General features: G+C 45.3%; 1 protein-coding gene across 4 annotated transcripts in view; it reads right to left on the bottom strand.

Annotated features, from left to right (window-relative positions):
* The window catches only part of ASTN2 (astrotactin 2), a 927,905-nt gene that overhangs the window by 353,429 nt on the left and 553,219 nt on the right, over positions 1-21,257 (bottom strand). For all 4 annotated transcript variants that reach the window (XM_060101146.1, XM_060101145.1, XM_060101147.1 and 1 more), the window contains one exon: positions 19,983-20,133. In XM_060101146.1, the coding sequence (XP_059957129.1) occupies positions 19,983-20,133 (151 nt within the window). The remainder of the gene's footprint in view (positions 1-19,982; positions 20,134-21,257) is intronic.

Raw genomic sequence — 21,257 nt, 5'->3', positions numbered from 1 at the left:
CGTACTGGCTGCCACCTTGAGCTCATCGCGGGGCTTCTCTGAGCTGATCCTCAAAGTGGAAGCGGGAGGCAGATGGGATGCTGGAGGTAAGAAGCCAGATCCTAGCGAGCCCGCTATAGATGCATGGGAATGGCTCTCCAGAGCGCCGAGTTCCAGTTCTGCCGGGGCGTCGGTCTCTGACTCGCTGGATGGCTTCGGACAAGCACATCCCACCCTCTGAGTCTGTTTCCTCCGCTATAAAATGAAGGAGTTGGGCAAGAGGAAGTTGGAGAAGCCTTTTAGCTCTGAGAGGCTCGGTTTGTACCAAAGCAGCTATGGATCTTGAAAAGGGGAGAACGAGGTCTCAAGTATTTCAGAAGAAAATGGAGAATTTCCTTTGATTGAGGGAGCGCACTTTAAGAAATCGCAAGGAGGCCTCCAAACCTGCCTAACCACGGGCAAAGCTTTGTCCTCCTCCAAGGGCTCCGTAAGCATTTGCTTTCTCTCTCATTGCCAATGCAAGCGGAATGACAGTACTACCTCCTGGGAAGAGCGCCGCTTCCTACCAGTAGCACTGCCCCCATAGATCACGGTCAAGATTAAATGAGACAACGGTAACTGTGAGCTTAGGTGTGAACGAAAGGCTCAGCACGCTGGCAGCTACACAGCATCCCCGCGGCTGCGAGTGAAATCCGGCCAAACCACTTCCTTGCTGTGTGCCCTGGCTTCCCTGAGCCTTGGTTTCCACATCTCTCGACTGGAGAGAGTCACTCCTACCTCTCTGGGCTTGGGAGAGAACCAAACTAGATCAGGTACCTGCCACAGACCTGCCACAATGGCAGGTGCTCGAAAAACGGTAACTCCTGTTGTGGATAGCTCGTTACTTTCCCCCAGATAGGAAATACATTCAGAGAGCAATGGAAGGAGACCCATTCCATGTGGAGAGGAGGCAGAACACCGCCACAGGCAGCTTTTGCTTTTCCCATCAACGCTAAGGTAGGACCAACATCATCCTATTCACTCTTCAGATGAGGAAACTAAAGCCCAGAGAGGCCAAGTGACTTGCCTAAGGTCACACAGCAAGGGAGAGGCAGGCTGTGCCCACCACTGAAGATTCCCTAAGTGTAAATGAGGTGCTCTTTCCCCTGATCCACATGGAGGTGGCCTGCCTGTGATGTCACAAGTGGTTCAGACCGGCTTGGGCTACACAAGGATTCTGAGAACCTTATGGGAAGGTCCCTATGATGAGTTAAGGAGGAGACTCAGAGAGGATGCTGGCAGGATAGTCTTGGATGCGCAGATCAGATAGAGAATCCTGGGAAGAGGAAGAGGAAGGGAAGGAAGCAAGGAAGGAAATGAAATGGCTATTTATCGAGCACCTCCCGTGGGCTGCATATTTCCCATCTGCTATTTCTACAAATCCCCACAACAAAACTCAGAGGCACCTCTGAGATACACCCATTTTGCTGGTGAGGTTAGTGACGATCACATGCGCTGAGTCGTTAGTAAGAACCGCCCCGTTGATTAGAGACTGAGTGAGCCTGAGGCTCCTCATCCCAGGAGGCCTCTGGAGTACCGCCAGGAATGGGAGTGAGTGGGGAAGCTCCCCGCCCCCCACCCCCTCCCGCTCAGTCTCAATCTGTCAACAGGGCCTGTCTATTACTGCTGACATTGATTTGGACAACCGGGCCAGTCGAGAGCCCATAATTACTGGAAGTTTTAATCAACTCATGTCAATTCAGCTGCCGCTCAGTTTGTGCCGGGCTGCAAAGCTGACACGGAGGGAGGGTGCTGGCATGCAAAAAGGGATTCCGGGGATCAATAATAGTCCTGCATAGCGTCTGTCTGCAGCTGCCGGCACCACCAGAGGGCCTCGGACCCGAGTGGAGAAGGCAGAGCCCGAGGAAAGCTCCCAGACACGCTGCCCAAAGCACCACCCTGCCTCATCTGTCCTTCCACCCGCATCTGGAAACCACCTGGGCCAACGCCCAACATTGCCTGTTGTAGGCAGGGTCCGACCTCAGTACCTTTGTCCATGCTCTGCCCTCATCCGGGCCTACCCTCCTCTTTCTAAAGAATCGTATGTATCCTCTAAGTTACAGCTCAGACAGCCCCCCTCTGTGGATCCCTTCATGAGCTCAAGAAGCAGACGGATGCTGAGGAGACAGAAAGAAATGAAGTCTAATCCAGACGCTGCTACTTCCTAGCTGTGTGACTTCGGGCAAGTCACCACACCTTTCTGATCTTGGTTTCCCCATTTTACAATGGACCTGATAATAAAAAACGGCCTCTTGGGTGTTGCTAGGAACACCTGGTGCCATGAGAAGTCCCTGTGTAGAAGTTTTGACTTCCTTTTTTTAATTTTTTTTTTTGCGGTACGCGGGCCTCTCACTGTTGTGGCCTCTCCCGTTGCAGAGCACAGGCTCTGGACGCACAGGCTCAGTGGCCATGGCTCACGGGCCCAGCCGCTCTGCGGCATGTGGGATCCTCCCAGACCGGGGCACAAACCCGTGTCCCCTGCATCGGCAAGCAGACTCTCAACCACTGCGCCACCAGGGAAGCCCTCTGACTTCCTTTTGATGCCTGGAGTCAGCAAGAATCATTTTTCCTTCTCTCCCACATTGATTATTCTTCTAGTACAAACTTTGTCCTGCCAGGTGGGATGGTTTCTGGTTCACAGTCTGTCTCCCTCTGAGCCTATGCGCTATTTCAGGGCAGAGAATGTAACACACACAGCTTCCACCTGTCAGCACTGCTCCAGTGCCCAGCACAGGGGAGGGAGACACCCCGCGTGCACTTTGGGGTCAGCCAGGAACCCCACCTGGTGTTGCCATTGAACTAGCTGTGTAATATCAGTCACTTCATTAACACTCTGAGTCTCAATATTCTCAGTGTGAAGTGAGCCTAATTATATCTACTCAATAGAATGCCTGGGGGGGAAACAAAAAGTTAGACATTTAATGTCCGTTACATAGTGCCTGGTACAGGGTAAAATGTCCATTGTTATAAAAGTTTAGGTATTATGACTATGATCACTCAATATTCAATGCTTGGTAAATATTTTTGGAATGTAATAAAATGTCTGGTTATGTTGTTTCATTTTGGCTTGAGTTCCAGTGAAATGCCAACGGGCCATTCTCCCCACCTGCCAGCCATCTGTGCAGGTTCAACACATTCCTACTGAAGACACGAGAAAGGAAATTCAAAGGCTCTGAGCACCTACTGCAGGCCAGGCACTACACGAGATATCTTCACTAGTCTACTTTGCTGAAGCCGACAGCCCTATGAGCCTGCTATCATTAGCCTAATTTTGCAGAAGAGGAAACAGGTTTTAGGGCCAGAAGTGTTTTTCCCAGGTCACTCAGCTTTCCAGGAGTAGAGTGGGGGTGCAAACACAGGTGTGTCTGACTCTAACCCCACGCTCTCTCCACTCACCACACCACCCCTGTCCTATGGAGACACAAAGAAGCATCCAGACCAACAGAGGAAGTGGGTAAACCCTGAGAGGCTTATGCTCGGTTTTTGCTCAAGAATAGTACTGAAATACAGGGAACTATATTCAATATCCTGTGATAAACCAGAATGGAAAACAATATGAAAAGGAATATATATACATGTATAACTGAGTCACTTTACTGTCAGCAGAAATTAACACATTGTAAATCAGCTACACTTCAATAAAATTAAAAAAAAAAAAGAACAGTCCTGAAATAGCAATACAAGCAGACCCCAGAGACATTGCGGCTTCGGTTCCAGAACAATGCAATAAAGTGAATATCCCACTAACATGAGCCAGATGAACTTTTTGGTTTTCCAGTGCATATAAAAGTTATGTTTACACTATATTGTAGTCTATTAAGTGTGCCATAGCATTATGTCTAAAAAACAATGTACATACTTTAATTTAAAAATACTTTATTGCTAAAACATGCTAACCATCATCTGACAATGCAGCAGGGCCACGACACTTCAGTTCATAAAAACCGCAGCATCCGCGAAGCGCGATAAAGCAAAGCGCAATGAAACGCGGAATGCCGGGAGTGGTGGAATGCACGGCTGGGTTTGTTCACAACATGCTGATCAAGGCTGGCTGTATGGATTTATGGTCGCCTTCCTTTCCCATCAGAGGAGCCCAGGGAGTTAGAAGACACAGGTTACGGTCCCTGCTTTGGGCATTTTCCTTCTCTGGCCCTCAGTCCTCCCATCTGTGCAGTGAGAAAGCTGGCCGCTGGTCTCCAAGGGCCCTTCCAGCTTGGACATCCTATGGTTCTCTGCAAGCGGCTGACGGGGATTCCCAGGGAAGTCAGGTGATAGGTTCTGATAGTGGCACCCGAGCTGGGGAACCATGGAGAAGGTTATTCTAGAGGGAGCGGCTCGAGAACATAGCTTGCAGCTCACTCCTACAGCCTGGGCATCCTTCTGGCGGGAGTCCTCAAGACTTCGGCAAACTCTCTGGAGCCCCCCAGGGCCCTGAATGGACTGGGTGGGTGTTCAGTCCAGCAAATGCTTATTCAAAGCCTGCTGTCCTCCAGGCCATCACGTCTATAAAACCTTAGCCCCAGCTCTCAAGGAGCAGCTATTCCAAAGGGTGGGGTGGGGGGCATGGGGAGAAAACTAAGTGTGCACACTCTTACGGTCCTTGAGGTTTTCTATATGGTACAAAGAAGCGCCGAGAACTCACAGAAGGGAGGCCAGGGAACAGCCTCCCAAGGAAATCTGCCAGGAGTCCTGACCAATGTCTATTCAATAACTGTCTAGTGATGATAATAAATAGCCTTTGTATAGCCCATCAATAATAACAATAGCTAACACTTAATAGTGTTTACCGTGTGCCAGGCACTGTTCTCAATGTGTTATGAATATTAATTCATACTGTTAACCCCAGCCCGATGGTGCAGGTACACTACTCTCCTTATTTTTCAGAGAAGGAAACTGAGGCACAGACAACTTTTGTCACTTGTCCCAAGGCCACAGGGCGAGTAAGTGGCAGAGCTGAGATACCGAGTCACGCTATGCTGCCTTTCACATGTGCGTTAAGGTTTCTAAAGTACTTTTCCATTCATGATACTGTTTTAACTTCATGGGACTGCAAGATAGAGACTCAGATCCCAGGTGGAAGGAGAGGACCCTGAGGTGTGAGATGTCCGAGGACTTGCCAAGGTCACACGGTGAGCGGGTGTGGGGTGGAGCGGAGGCTCATACACTGAGCTCAGGTCTGTACCATCCCAACGCTGCACCTGCTTGGCTGACAGTGAGACCCCCCCCCCCAACCTGTGAAGAAGCCCCTCTTGTCAAGGTTGGGGCTGTAATCACTGACACCTGGGTTTAGGCACTTTGTGGTTTCAGGGTGCAGGGAGGGAAATGGACATTGATGATGCTCTCCCCACGTGCCAGACACATTGCTAGGGTATATTATCTTATCCAATCTCCATCACTACTCAGAAAAGGATATACTATTATTTTTACCACTCACAAATGGGAAACAGGCTTGGAGAAGAGATGGCTTTTTCCAGGTCTACACTATAGATGCTTGGATTTCTTTCAGTTTTCAGAAGCCTCCTGTCCTCTTTCCTCTGTGAGTGGCACAGAGCAAAAGGGCATTCTGACAAGGTATGCCTGCTTCAGACCTGTGTGCAAGGGGGCACCTGAGGAAAATGGCCTTGGACATGATCTGAGCACTTAGTATGGAGCCAGGTCCCATTTTAAGCAGTGAACATGCATTAACTCGTCTCTTCCTCGGTGGTGGAAACTATTATCATGCACACTTAGATAGGAAAAATGAGGCACCCTGAGGGTCGTTAACTTGTCCAAGGTCACATCACCAGTAAGTGGGTGGCAGAGATAGAACATCTAGCACCAGGGTCTGTTTCCTTAACCCTTTGGTTGAACTTCTTCATACAATGACCATGAAAGGCAGGTACTATTACGTACCCCCTTTTTTGATACTGAGAGACTAAAACAAAGAGGTTTAAGGCAACCTGTCCCAATACTACACTGTAAGTGGCAGAGTCAGGATTTAAACTCACACAGCTTGACTCCAAAGAACCCCCTCTTATCCACTCCTATGCCTCGTCAAGAGCAAGACATCTAACGGCCACAGCCAGGTCCTTGACAGGACGGGCTGGAAATGTGGAGTTTTCAGTACCTGCTGGGTTTCACTGGCTGGTTTCCCTTCCCCATCCTTTGTAACTAAAAACTCAATTTGCAGCTTAAGGCTGCATCCTCACACTGCACCTTCTCATTGATCACCCGGACTCTGCGTGAAGAATGATCTTATAAGCTAGTTGGCTTTGAAACACAGGGAGTAGCAGCCATTGAACATATGCTTCTGTGGGTATATATTTATTCAGCGTATGTTGAGTGTAATTTTGGGCAGTTTGCATATTTTATTTTTTGTGTGTGTCGCAGAGAGCAAAAAGAGAAAGGAGGAAAAAAATCCACCCCAGAATGGAGACAGATGTCATATATGTTGGACCCTGAGGTTCCCCATCCAACGTTTCGGGAATGGAGGTGGGCGGATGGGAATTTACAAGCGCTGAGCACTAAGCGTCAGCTCTGATGCTCTCACATCCCCGCCACCCACAGCCGGGCACTAAGCATCCAGCCCCACGGCAGCATCCTCCAAGACTTTAATTTCACAACCTCCCCAGTGGTCTGTCCTCTAGCTACTATTTACTGAGTACTAAATATCACCCAGACCCTGGGCTAAGCACACACCATTCCAATCCCACTGAACTATCCCCTCATCCCACGCTGTAGTGCAGAGCTGTGCACGTGAGCACACTGACATTTCGTTGTCCAATGTCATCAACTACGGCAACATGGATCTGTGCTCCAGGACGCCCATCCGCCCACCAGTGCTCTCAAGTTTTCCATCAAGGTTACCAGAGCCCCTGAGGTTCAGGCTCTGATCCCAATGCCGCCCATTCCCATCTGAGGGACACTGGGTATGCCACCTCTTTTCCTGAGCTGCCTTCCACACTCTCAGAATGGGGATGGTGCTAGCATTTGGCTGGGGTGCTGTGAGGATTCCAAGATCCAAAGTTACACTTACAAGTAGCTTAAGAGACATTTGTTCTTTTTCTCTCTCTAACCCCATCCCCTGCCTAAAATCTTTTCCTCTCACCCAGGATGAACCCAGGATGTAACATTTTAAAGTCTGCCCTAGGAAAAGTCTGCAAGGTTTTGGACCAACTGGAAAAAAGAAAACTAAGATGTTCATATGGGTGCCAAAGATTCAAAGGACAGGAAGCAACAGCCTAGGCCAGAGTCTACACCAGAGGGAATCATTAGGAGAACGTTTATTGCGTGTTTGGGCTGTAAGGAAGCATCCACATGTGATTCATGATGGCAGGACCAAAGCACCATTTTTTAGCCAGGTAAACAGATTGTGAGCTTTTTGCTGCCAAGACACAGTTCATTGCTGTAACTTTGGAGCCTAACACAGGGTCCTACATAGAGTAGGTACTTGGAGGTTACTTTGTAAATGCAGCTAAAGTTTGAATAAAACTGTGAACCAGCTGATAGCCAATTCTGGCCTCAACCAAAGAAGAATATCAGTTTTACCTAGCTTAATGAGATGTGTTGGATGCTAGGTAATCCACCACCAACAATCAAAAGAATAAAATAAGTTGTTCTATGTATACATAGGTGTGAAAACTATAAAGAAAATATAAAGGGCCTGATTAGCATGAAGGTCTACAGGGGAAGAGGAGCTAAAACGGGAAATAGAGAAACAGTGGGTGTGTCAGGGGAGGGCTTGTGGAATGCAGGCGATATTCTAATTCTTGACCTGGGTGATGGGTAGATGGGTATTACTTAATTACTACTGATGAAACGGCATGCAATGTTTTACCCATTTTCCCACATGTCTATTACATTTCCTAATAAAATTGCTAAATTATATTATGCAAAATTTTCTATCTGTTATGCAAAAATTTCTATCTATTATGCTAAAATTTCTATCATGTAGAAAAGCTACTAAAAGGAAATATTGAAATGTTAATGGTGATTATTGGAGGTGGTATAACTATGGGTGATAGTTTTCTTTATTTTCCTCCCTCTGTATTCTAACCATTCTTAATATGTGCATAGAATAATTTTATAATTGAAACAAACAAGTTTTTAACTGAGATGCCTCATTATCTAAACGAGGTAACAACAGAAGCATGGAGGTTGGTTACGACACTCCTGCTTGACATTCCACCCTGTGAACGACCCCATCTTCTCCCTAAGGTTCACTGTGCACAAAAGAACAACTCTCCAAGGGAGGGTGGGGAAGGGTACAAGTCCCAGTGGCTGTGGCATAGGCTGACCTTTGGGTTGTTTCCTCTAGGGACGCAAGCACAGCTTTGATTTACAGACTGCTGCAGGGAAGGAAAGAGCCCCAGAGAGAGTCAAGTTAAAGTCTCTGAGTTTGTAGAAAGCATAAGGGGTTTAGCTAAGAACGCACAATAAGTAGAGCCACATTGAGACAGAGGATCATGTTACAACCTAGATCTACACCATCCCCAGGACACTGGGCTCCTGAAATCACCTTTCCTTTCATTGATGGCGAAAAAAAATTCTTGACTCGATGGAAGCCAGAAGAGGATCCCAGGTCCCCTAGCTCACCAAGCTCCTCTCTATCCAACTGGTACTGGCCCTGGCAAGTGAGGTTACATAACTGTGTCGGGCTGGTACCCAGCTATTCACACTGGGCTCAGCCAACAACATTATAAGGCACAAGGACCATTCCTAGTTTATGGACAGACAAGATAACAAAGGCTCAGATACATTCGGCAATTTGCCCAAAGTCACCCAACTTCCCAGTGAAAGGGATGTGATTTGAACCCAAGTCTGTATCACAGCCAAGTCTGCTCTTTCCTCTGAACTGGAATTCTGATTAACTAGCCCACTTCCCAAGAAACTCTATCCGGGTACTATTTTCTCAGTGAGTAGAAAGGCTAATGACTGTTTTATGAAAACTTCTCACTGTTTGCTCCCTCGAGGTTAAAAGGTTTCAGGATCATGGCTGGTGGCAGGAGTCCAGTTATTCTTTTTCCTGTGCTCCAAACAGTTTGCCATCCCTGGACAACTTCTACAGTCTCCAAGACTATCTGGGCTGGTGGGGGAAGACTTATAAGGCAGGGTTCAGGAAGAAGCTGGAGAATACAGGGAAAAAAAGATAGCTTTTCAAATTAACAACAATAATGATGATGACATCATTTCTCATCCACTTATCCCAAGACCCATGATAAAAGATAAAAGAATGATGATAAAAAATAAAAGAAGGATACTACATGTGTGGAAGAGAGGGTCCTAGACTGGAATTCAGGACACCTGGGTTCAAGCCAAGCATTGCTCTTATGTTTTCTGGCCTCAGTTTGCTCATATTAATTTTTTTTTTTTTTTTTTTGTGGTACGCGGGCCTCTCACTGTTGTGGCCTCTCCCATTGCGCAGGCTCAGCGGCCATGGCTCACGGGCCCAGCCGCTTCGCGGCATGTGGGATCTTCCTGGACCGGGGCACGAACCCGCGTCCCCTACATCGGCAGGCGGACTCTCAACCACTGCGCCACCAGGGAAGCCCACTCATATTAATTTTTGACATAAGGAAAAGGGTTTACATATGGTTAAGGTCAAGTTAGGGAGCCAGTTTAAAAAGAAGAAAGGGAAATGTTCTTTGAAAAGCATATGTAAAGACATGCAGTTCTGACATATAAAGTTACCCCAAAAGGACATGACTGTATACTTTTTATGCTTCCATTTAAACACTTACATGTATAAATTCTTATTTATATTTGCATATGCATGGAGGAAAATGTACAGGAAGATATATATATAGCCCAAAGTGTGGCACAGTTATCTCTAAAGTAAGTGATAAAGAGGACCTTGCTTTTTTTTTTTCTTTATACATTTCATCAGTGTTTGAATTGGTTTTACTTGATTTTACAATGAGCATGAGTTACTTAAAAGAAAACTAAAAAAAATTAAAAGAAGATTGAAAACTGGATGGGGTAAAATACCTGATAAATGCCTAAATTCTATTACTATAATTAAGACAAACACAATTATTAAAGGTTTCCATTTCAGGGCTAAGAAAAAGCTGTCTAATTATCAGCATTCCAACAGCTATGGAATCCTTCCTCACAAGCACTCAGCATGGCCACTCAGAACTTTGCAGTCACTGCCTCAGAACCCCCTCATGTCCTCAACGAGATGACAGCCCTGCTGCGTCACTGACTCTTCTCTGCACCATTTCTCTGCGTTGGGACTCTTCCACATGCATTTTTGCACAATTCACCAGGCTCTACTTCCTAAAGTATTACTTTTATTCTATCACTCCCTTCTTCAAGGGCCCATTCGGCCCAACACCCTTGAGTTGGATACAGAACAAAAACAGGCACCCAAAACAGGAAAAGGTTGGAAAACCCAAGACAGCGCCTCCTCTTTATTTTAATCCATCCCATACCTTCACCAAAATCATGGAGCAAGAACGCAATTTGAAACCGCCCTTACAGACTTCTAGAAATGTATTTGAAAAAAATAAAACACAGAAGGAGCCTTCTGCCCAAAGACGCTCAGACCACATTGTTTATAATAAAGTTGGAACACTCCAAACGTCCAACAATAAGACAAAAGTAAATGCTGGAAGATTCCTGTCCACAGCAATCAGGCAACCACTACAAATGACGTTTATGAAGAATCTGCCTCGGTTAAGGACGAGGGTTCTGGCGTCAGGACGCCTGGCTGAAGTCCTCTGCTCTCGAATTTAAGAGCTGTGGGAACCTGAGCTATTTATGTTCTCCCTGCCTCAGTGCTCCCACCTATAAGAAAAGGGACAAGAAGGAGACCACGTCAGGGGCTTTGGACGTAGCAAGCACTCAGACAATTTGAGCTCTCATCATCACTGCCACCACCACCCTCATCATCCCTGCGTGAAACATCAGATAATAAAAATAACAGTGATGATGCTTCATGCCTACTTAGAGCCAGGTGCTGGCCCATTGTGTATGCATTATCTCAGTGAGTCTTAATAGCAGCTTTGCCAGGTATTATTATCCCATTTTACTCAACAGGAACCCAAGACTCAGAGGCCTTAAGTAATCTGTCCCAAGGTCACACGGTAGTGAGTGACAGAGCAAGTTTGGGGCCCAGGTTTCTCTGATGCCAGAAACTGTGACCTCCTGAAGGCAGAGGTGATGGTAGGAGGAAATACCTTCTCTCTCGTGGTACCTTCCTAGGGTGAAAAGGTGTTTGATGCAGGTGCATGAAACACAATTAAAATGTCAATGATGACTCCAGAGATGCTTACAAAAGGGCAGCAAAGGGATGGAGATCCCCCCCCCCCCCCGCCGCCACCACCATCCCTCTCACTGTATGTTTGTTTTCCCCACCAGCCAATGAGTTAAAGCCTGGCCTCCACCCCATGCTGCCTGTCCCTGCCCTCAGATCTTTCCAATGCTAGAATCACTGCCCTCTGGGAACATTTGGCATGAGATTTCAGGGCCCTTAGCAATTCCTCGGGCCCTCCCCAGGCTGGTCCCAAGCTTCCTCTCTGGGTCCAGCATGCGGTCCACACAGATGGCCAACGCCTTCCTGAAGGCTTTATTCCAGCTTGCAGCCAACAGGTGGCAGAACCAGGACTGAAGCTTCTATCCCCTGCCTCCAATTTGGGGCTCTTTTCCTCTGCATCATCCTTCTGGGAAGCAAAGGGTAAAACCCATCACTTTGGAAGGGCGGGGGCTGTTCCTTGACTTTAACAGATAATGACTTCCACACAATAAAACCAGCTTACCAGAAATACCATCAGACCCAGCAAATCTGGGTCCCAGATAAATAAAATGAGGGGGAAAAAATAGAGACAGCTTCAAATGTCATGGGAGGAATAACGTTTAATGTCATAAAAGGGTGCATAGGATTTAAGAGAATGCCACACATTATAATCTTGGAAACCCCAAACTGCACCCCCCTCACCCCCATACGTAGAAGGGAGGAGGGCTTTATTTGAAGTTCACAAAGAAAAGATGCAAAAGCACAGCTCCCAACTGAAAGAGAACACCCTTCCTTTTCACCTCCCAAAGTCTGAGCCTTGTGTACAGGCACTGAGTCAAGAGGCATAGTTCCAATTTCCTTCTTTGGAAATGTCCTTCACTGACTCTCCCTTTTTCCAATACTCCCTTTTTCTTCCTCCAGATCTCCTGCATACAGACGAGGAAGAAGGAACCCTGGACATTGACGCAGCGTGGGGAGAAGGAAGTGTCTCCTCCTTGTATGGTCCCTGACATGGGGACATTTGCTTTATCCTTAGGGAACTATCCTCAGCCTCTGGAAATTGCATCTGATGAGGTAAGAGAGTAGCTCTGGATTTAGATAGACCTGGGTTTGAATTTATGCTCTGGTCAAATTTCTCATGCTTTCTGAATCCCTTTTCCCATGGACAAGACAGGAGTAGTAATCATGCCCATCTCATCAGGCAGCTATGAGGATTCACTGTGATGATGCATTTTAAGCACTTATCCCAGGGCCTGGTCCATAATCAGCACTCAAACACTCTCTAGATGCATCTCCATCAGTGAGACCATTATTGATATATTTGATAGCAATGATTTCTTTATTAATTAATGCCATCGGTACTAGTATTACTGATAAAGGTGCATATAGAAAATTCTCTGTCTGGATAAAGAAGATGTAGTACATATATACAACAGAATATTACTCAGCCATAAAAAGGAACAAAATTGGGTCATTTGTAGAGATGTGGATGGACCTAGAGACTGTCATACAGAGTGAAGTAAGTCAGAAAGAGAAAAACAGATATCATAAATGAATGCATATATGTGGAATCTAGAAAAATGTTACAGATGAACCAGTTTGCAAGGGAGAAATAGAGACACAGATGTAGAGAACAAACGTATGGACACAAAGGGGGGAAAGCGGTGGGAGGCGGTGGTGGTGGGATGAATTGGGAGAGTGGAATTGACATGTATACACTAATATGTATAAAACAGATAACTAATAAAACTGATTAAAAAAAAGGCAAGTATCTCCTTGAAGCCATTAAAGAAGAGGTTCTTTACACGCACCAAACCACATACACATGTGGTACTTTCTGGGCAGTGTATATTGTTGAGACAAACAATAATAAAATGATTTGTCAAACAAAAGAAAAGAAAAGAAAAGAAAATTATCTGTCTATGGACCTGTTTGAGCAGAAGACACTTTGATGAGGATACCATATAAAAGATGCTTCACCCTTTAAATCCTGCTTCCCAGACCAAGCATCTCTGAAAGAGTCTGCATAAAGATGCTTTGCCTCTTGACTGCATATTTATGAAGACGTTTAATAAGAAAAATGTGACGAGCGTCATTCCTCCTATTTTGGACCCTGGCAAAACCTATCCTGCTTGCACCATGAATCCATCACACCCCCTGTCGCTGACCTGCAGGGATGGAGAGTCCATTTCTGGGGAAGAAGACCCACTTGGCAGGGCCCAGACCCCACCAGGCTCAGCCCTGCTCTGCCCATACAGAAGGGCAGGAAGCCAGGCACACTGGGCTGGGCTTCCCAGTCAGCAGGGCTTGGGCCGTGCTTCAAAGTGATTTCTCACTCTTCTGATTCCCCTTACTTGTGCTCCCCGCTCTTCTGGAGTTTTGTTTCCTTTCATTACAGTCCAGTTGAGTCACTGAAAGGGGAAAACATAAGGAATAGAAAGAAGCAGCCTCCCTCTCCCTAACTGAGCCAGATGTCAGTCTGTGCTTCCCTCTGAGTGGTGCCAAAGAGGGGCCTGATCTATAATAAATGAAAATTTGTAACTTTACTCAACTTGGCTTTTTAAAAGGCAGCATTTTTTTGTTGCCTCTCAGCATTTCAAGGGCAATCAGGGGTCTTCTGGTCCTTCCTAATACCTGGGAGGCCAGGTGGCTTTTTAGGTCAAAGTGGGAAAAAAAAAAAAAAAAAAGAGGGAGAAGAGGAAGTGGGAATGTGGTTAGGTGACTTGCAGGGGGTGGGGTTCAGTGGGACTGGTCTAGACTTCAGAGGCAGGGCTGGAAACTGACATTAGACACACCTCCTAAAAGACACCATCACTCTATAGGGTCCAGCAAGTGTATAAATCTCTGTACCTCTTTCAGTCCTAAATTTCTATGAAGGCTCCTAGCACTGCCCTTTTTCCCCCACACTCCTTTGTGCTCTTCCCCATACTCCCGTTCCCAACCAGACAGTTTCATTTTTCTCATGTGTAAAGTAGAGATAATCATAAAACCTAGCTCATAGGATGACTGTGAGAATTAAATTGGTTAAAATAAGCAAATCACTTAGAATCATGTCTGGCACGCAGTCACTGTGAGGATGGTTGCTCTTACAGTACTAGTTTTTCTCTTTTGTAAAATGGATACAATAATACCCATCTAGGGGGGTGGTTATAAGCATTGAACTGCCATGAACATAAGTGAAATGGCACACAGTAGGTGCTCAATGAGTGCTGGTTTTCTCCCACATCTCCTCCCTTCCCTCTGGTGTCCATATCAGCCCTGATGGATATTCTTGTGCAGAGATACAAAGTGACCTGTTCAAGGTCACGCTGCAGCCCTGCCGAAGTCCATCTTGCCTTCTGAACTAGTTTATAAAACAATGCAGGGCTGTTGTTCTTGTATCCAATGTTACATTCACAGTGCTGGATACAGTGTTGCCAAGTCAATATTTGGACTGCTACAGTGGCAACGATGATGCTAAAGACCATGACCTAGGAAGGTACAACTGCATGGAAGGAGTTTTGTGATCAAATCTTGATTCTATTACTGCTTCCCTACATGAACTTGAGCGAATCCCGCATCTTTCTAGCCCTTTGTTTTTCTGTCTGTAGAGTGGGAGAGGTGCTGGCTTGGTTAGAAGATCTCCAGGATCCCTTTCTGGTCTATGAGTCCAAGCTGCAGGAAAATGGGTAGATTAAAGATGGCCACACATTCTTGGCTACTCCTCTCATGGACAAGTGAAGTCCAGTTCATTTCCCTTGAATCTGAGCTGAAATCAATGACCTGTCTGACCAATAGATTGTGGTAGAAATGATGTCCTGGAACTTCTGAGGCTAGGTGCCAAGAAGACATACAGCTTCTGCCTAGGCTCTTGGAGCACTTGATCTTGGGATATTTCCTTTGCAAATCCAGCCTCCATGGCATGAGAAGCCCAAGCCAAATGGAGACACCATGGACTAGTGCTCTAGAGACGGACCCAGCTGAGGTCTAACAGAGCCAGTATCAACTGTAAGCCACACCAGCCCCAGAACCAGACATGTAAGTGAAGGGGTCCTCTGGAAAGCAAATTCTCCAGCTACAGATACACTACCTGCCATGGACCAGAGACAAATCACCCAGCTGAGCCCTTCGTATATTCCTGACCCACAACACTGTGAGCGAAACAAACTAGTTGTTTTAAGCCAGAGTTTTTTTTTTAACTCATTCTTTTCTTAATGTAATTAATTTTTCAAATTACTAACATTCTCTAAAAATCAGGTATGATCTTCATACAGCCATATTTTTTAAAAATGAGAACTATAAACTGTGTTCTAGATAACCACTGTTCAATAGAACTTGTTTTTAATTTTTATTTTATATCAGAGTATATTTGATTTACAGTGTGTTATTTTTAGGTATACAGCAAAGTGATATTCATATATATATAAATGTCATATATATGAGATATATGACACATATATGAGATATATGACATATATATGATATATATGACATATATATGACATGTATATGATATATATTATGACATATATATATTGTTTTCCAGATTTTTTTCCCATTTAGTTTATTACAGAATATTGAGTAGAGTTCCCTGTGCTATACAGTAGATCCTTGTTGATCATCTATTTTGTATATAGTGGTGTGTATATGTTAATCCCAAACTCCTAATTTATCCCTCCCCTGCCCCACCTTTCCCCTCTGGTAATCATAAGTTTGTTTTCTAAGTCTGGGAGTCTGTTTCTGTTTTGTAAATAAGTTCATTTGTATCATTTCTTTAGATTCCACATATAAATAATACCATATGATATTTGTCTTTCTCTGTCTGACCTACTTCACTCAGCATGATAATTTCTAGGTCCATCCCTGTTGCTGCAAATTAGGTTTATTACACAATAACAGAAAATTGGAACACTGACGGTGAGCTGTGAATTGACATTTCTAAAGGGGCTGAGGAGGATACGTTTTGATCACCAGATTGTCTGGGGTTGAGTCCAATAAAAGTTTCCTTCTGGAGCTGGGAAAACCAGGATAACACAAGGGAACAGCGGCAGTGAAATGCTTCAGGGGGCAGCAGCTACTCAAGAGACGGTGGGCACATCCTCCACAGGGTATCATGATTAAGTGCTTACGGTTTTCTTTGGTTTTGCCCTCTATCTTGATTAGAATTTTGCAATGTTTATACTGCCATACAGAATAAATGGAACCACAGCTTACTTTTCAAGCTGTGCATTGCTGACATCATTATGTTTGTCACATTTAGACCACTTCTAATAGATAACTTTTTGTTTTTTACTCTTTAGCACATTGAAGGGGAACACAAGACTCCCTCCCTCCCTTTTTTGATGCTTCATTCACTTTTACTTTCTCTATCCCTGGTAAGAAGTGAGGGTCTCCCTGGAATAATTAAAAATCAAAATAACAGGATATATATATATATATATATATTTCTTTTTTTTTTCCGTACGCGGGCCTCTCACTGCTGTGGCCTCTCCTGTTGCGGAGCACAGGCTCCGGACGCACAGGCTCAGCGGCCATGGCTCATGGGCTCAGCCACTCCGCAGCATGTGGGATCTTCCCGGACCGGGGCACGAACCCGTGTCCCCTGCATCGGCAGGTGGACTCTCAACCACTGCGCCACCAGGGAAGCCCCAGGATAATTTTTTATATATTATCTCCAGGATCAACCTCCCTTCCCATATTATTGCTCACCTGCATTAGTGTTCTACTGCTCTTGTAACAAATTACCGTGAACATGGCAGTTTAAGAAACACAAGTTTATCTTGCAGTGCTACAGGTTAGAAGTAGAAAAAAAGCTTAGTGGGCTAAATTCAAGGTCTCAACAAAGCTACATTCCTTTTCTAGAGGCTCTAGTTGACAGGGCGGGGAGGGGGGAATCCATTTCCTTGCCTCATCCAACTTCTAGAGACTTAACTTATAACCCCCTTCCTCCGTCTTCAAAGCCAGCAATGTGGCATCGCTCTGAATTCCTCTGCTTCCTCCCTCTTCCATATTTAAGGACTTTGGTTGCATTGGGCTCATCCTGATAACGCAAGATAATCTTTCTCTTCAAAATTCAGCTTATTAGCAACTAAATCCATATGTGAACTGAATTCTCCTTTGTCATGGAAGGTAACATATTCACAGGTTCTAGGCAGTAGAATGTAGACATCCTTGGGGGTCCATTACTCTGCCTACCACACATCCTAGGACCCTCCCCAATTTGGGCAGCTGCAGGCCTGAGGACCCATTAGCCCAGGAGCAGATTAGCACAGCAGAATCAGAACACCAAGCAAGAGAAGGAAATTTTTTTTTTTTTTAATTTTGGGTTTCAGAAGTTGAGGTCTAATGAGAAGGAATAATGCTAATAGTAATAATAGGAAGAATCTGTGATCTGTTAGAGAAGTGGCTTCCCTCCCACCCATAAAGACTACTTGATCTGGGGGGAAGAGAGCAATGTTGCAAGTCAAGCAAGATGACCTTGTTAAAGAGACCCTGTCTCTATTCCCACCAGGCTAATGACATGGGTGGTTGGAAAGGACGAGGGCTGTAGAAAATCAGGTGGGTTTGAAGGATCTGAAGGCAAAGGGGGGTCTGTGTCTCACCTGCCAGATAGTGTCCAGTGGATGGTACATGTGGTCGAATACTCTGTCCTGACATGAAAGCTGCCATCTACAAATGCCTTCATGGTCTGTCTGGATCAAGAGGGTTTCGGCCAGCTTCCCTCAGACCCTCATGTCCTGAGGGTTGTGTAGAAGAGCTGCTGGACATTCCTCATTTCCTCAATAGGGTGGGTAAGCTATCTGATGGTTAAAACCAGATGGCCTCCAATGACGAGTGGTGGGGATGAAGAGAACCGGCAGCAGATGCCAGGATGGACCATGCACCTGTAAATCAGGTGGAACAGGGAGGTCCTGGCTTATGCCAAAAAGGAAGGCGAGTGATGGACAAGGGCCAGATGAGATAGCAGGTACTAGAGTTGAGAGGTGAGGGTCCAGCATCCCCTCACTCCCATGCCTTACAAGTACCTCAGTCCCCTTGAACTTAGCCATTCAGGAAGTGGTAGGAGGCCAGCACCCCTAAACTGACTAGAATTACGCTTCCACTGCCAATGGATGGAGCAGAAAATAAATAAACTTCAGTTGTAGAAGCACCATAGGAAACGAAATACACGGCGCTCTTGAATTGTTGTGGCCCCAAGTATCATATCGTATCCCCTACATAAATACATCAGTAGCTGTGGCTTTCATCATATCACACACAAATGGCACGGGGTACATCTCAAATAATTTCCAGTTACATTCTTTGGTTTTTCAGAAAAACTGTGAGTTCAAGAGCTATTGCTCTCTTGGAAAGATTAAGAAACTGAGGCTAATGAGGTCAGCACAGATTTGAAAGCTCGCCGATGACCAAGGCAGGGCGTAAGCCCACTTCACGCAGACCAGCCTTCTTGCCAAGGTTCTCTGCTGTCTCTTCTCAGCTCCTCAGGAAAGCAGCCCAAAGTGGCTCTAAACTGAGAGTATTGGAGACATGTTCTTGGGCCTCCATCCTGCCACCTTGTGGTGAGACCTTGAAAGTCACTCTGCTTCCCACATTGGTGGCAAGTGTATTCAGGAACAACAACGAATTAGCTCCATTTGGCTCTAGTGGAGAGTGAAGTAAAGTGAGGGCGAGGTTGGAAAGGGGCCAGATCAAGAAGGCACTGAATACCCGGCTAAGGTGTTCAGCCTGTAGGACACTGTTTACCACGTGTGCTTCCAACACACTCCCATGTCTCACACATAGACACACTCATTACATTGTTACAAATTCAGATTCCTGGGACAGAAACCCGTCTATAGAATCAAAATTTCTAGTGTGGAACCTGGAATGTGCATGTTAAACAAGCACCCTTGGTCATTCCTATAAAACAAACCATCCAGTTAAGGACCCTCTTCTATAAGCAACAATGACCCTCACATGTCTTCTTCTGTGTCCTTATCCCACATTTGATATTAAAGCTCCATGCAAACAAGGCCACCCTCCCGCCCTCCATGGCTTTGCCTTGGCCATTCCCACTCTTTTCCTAACGTACGTTGACCCATCTTTTGAAGCCAGTTAAGACACCAACTTCTCCAGGAAGCCTTCTGCAAACCTTAGGTCTCAGCTGAAACTTCTCTTCTGCACAGGTGACATGCTCCCCACTGAGTGCACAGGAATAAGGCAGGCCCTACCTCACTCTCAAATGGACTGTAAGCTTCCTGGAGGGCTAAACCCCAGTGTGAATACACTGGGGAGGGCTAAGGCCCCAACTCACTTCCATTCTGAGACTCTTTATACATGACCCTATCCAGAGGTGTTTCTGGAGATTTGTAAACAGAATTCCTTCAAAGGGGTTCATTGTTCTACCTGGGGATTGAGAGTGACCACACCCTCAGGCCCTTAATCCAATTAAGAGCTTGCAGCGGATTGGTGGATCTTGTACCGGTGGGGCAGGGCAGGGGCAGGGCCTGGGGTGTTGGTGAGCCAGAGGCCAGGAGCTCTCAAGGACCTTCCTATTGGGTACTAAGCTCTAATATCTCATTTCATTCCTCCAACACTTCCAGGAGGTAAGTTTAATTATCCCGCTTTGCAGATGAGGAAACCAAGGCAGCCTGGTGTGCTGAAGGCCACAGAGGTAGGTGCTATGAGTAGCATGATCTTCCTTGACCAGCTGCCCCTCACAGGGAGGGGCCTCCAGCATGTAGCCTTGGCACCTGGGCCAGCACCATGTTCATAGGCCAATGGCACTTACCACACATCCTGAGGAGTCCACCTGGCGGTCAGACACACACTTGAAGTTTCGAGTACAGCCCCCATTGTTCCGAGAGCAGTCACGGACGGGCCCAAAGGAGGACAGCAGGTCATTGATGGTTTCAAAGTATGTGGACAGCATGGCTTCTTCCCTTGGAGAGAAAGGAGATGGTTAAATTTCAGAGACATCTGTATCATTGGGTTAAAAATAATTTTAATGTGCATTTATTACTTTTGAGATAATCATTTATTATACTTACAATGAAGAAAATGAAATAAATATTTAAAAAATAAGAAGTAAAGAAAAACAAAAAGAAACAAATTCAATAGGTATATCATCATATGACACGATGGTTGTCTAGATTTTGTTGTTGTATTTTTTTTGGCTGCACCTCACAGCTTGTGGGATCTTAGTTTTTTGACCAGGGATCGAACCCCAGCCCCAGCAGTGAAAGTGACGAGTCCTAACAACTGGACCACCATGGAATTTCCGATGGTTGTCTAGTTTTGATAAAGAGGAATATATTTGGAACTTGGTACCCTTTATTTCATTAATCCTCATAATTTTGGAAGGTAGGCATGAGATTTCCATTTTACCAATAAGTGAACTGTGGCTCAGAAAGGTGAAGTATCATTTACAAAGCCAAGACATGGAAGCAACCTAAGTGTCCATCAACAGAGGAATGGATAAAGAAGAAGTGGTACATGTATACAATGAAATATTACTCAGCCATAAAAAGGAATGAAATAGTGCTATTTGCAGCAACACAGATGGACCTAGAGATTATCATACTAAGTGAAGCAAGTCAGACAGAGAAAGACAAATAGTATATGATATCGCTTACATGTGGAATCTAAAAAAATTACAAATGGATTTATTCACAAAACAGAAACGGACTCACAGACATGGAAAACAAACTTACGGTTACCAAAGGGGAAAGGGAGGGAGGGATAAATTAGCAGAATGGGATTAACAGATACACACTACTATATATAAAATAGATTAACAACAAGGATTTACTGTAGAGCATAGGAGACTATATTCAATAACTTGTAATAACCTACAATGGACAAGAATCTGAAAAAAAATATGTATATCATTGAATCACTTTGTTGAACACCTGAAACTAACACAATATTGTAAATCAACTATACTTCATTTAAAAAAAAAAAAAGAAAGGTGAAGTGTTTTGTTGAAGGTCACCAAGCCTGTACTGTGGCAGAACTAAAGTGCGTGCCAAGCTCCACCTGAGTCCAAAGAGAAAGTTCTTCCCAC

This window comes from Mesoplodon densirostris, chromosome 6, assembly GCF_025265405.1.
Source record: "Mesoplodon densirostris isolate mMesDen1 chromosome 6, mMesDen1 primary haplotype, whole genome shotgun sequence".
Lineage (NCBI taxonomy): Eukaryota > Metazoa > Chordata > Mammalia > Artiodactyla > Ziphiidae > Mesoplodon > Mesoplodon densirostris.
Note: the sequence above shows the minus strand (reverse complement) of the source record. Positions and strands in the feature narration are given on the sequence as shown.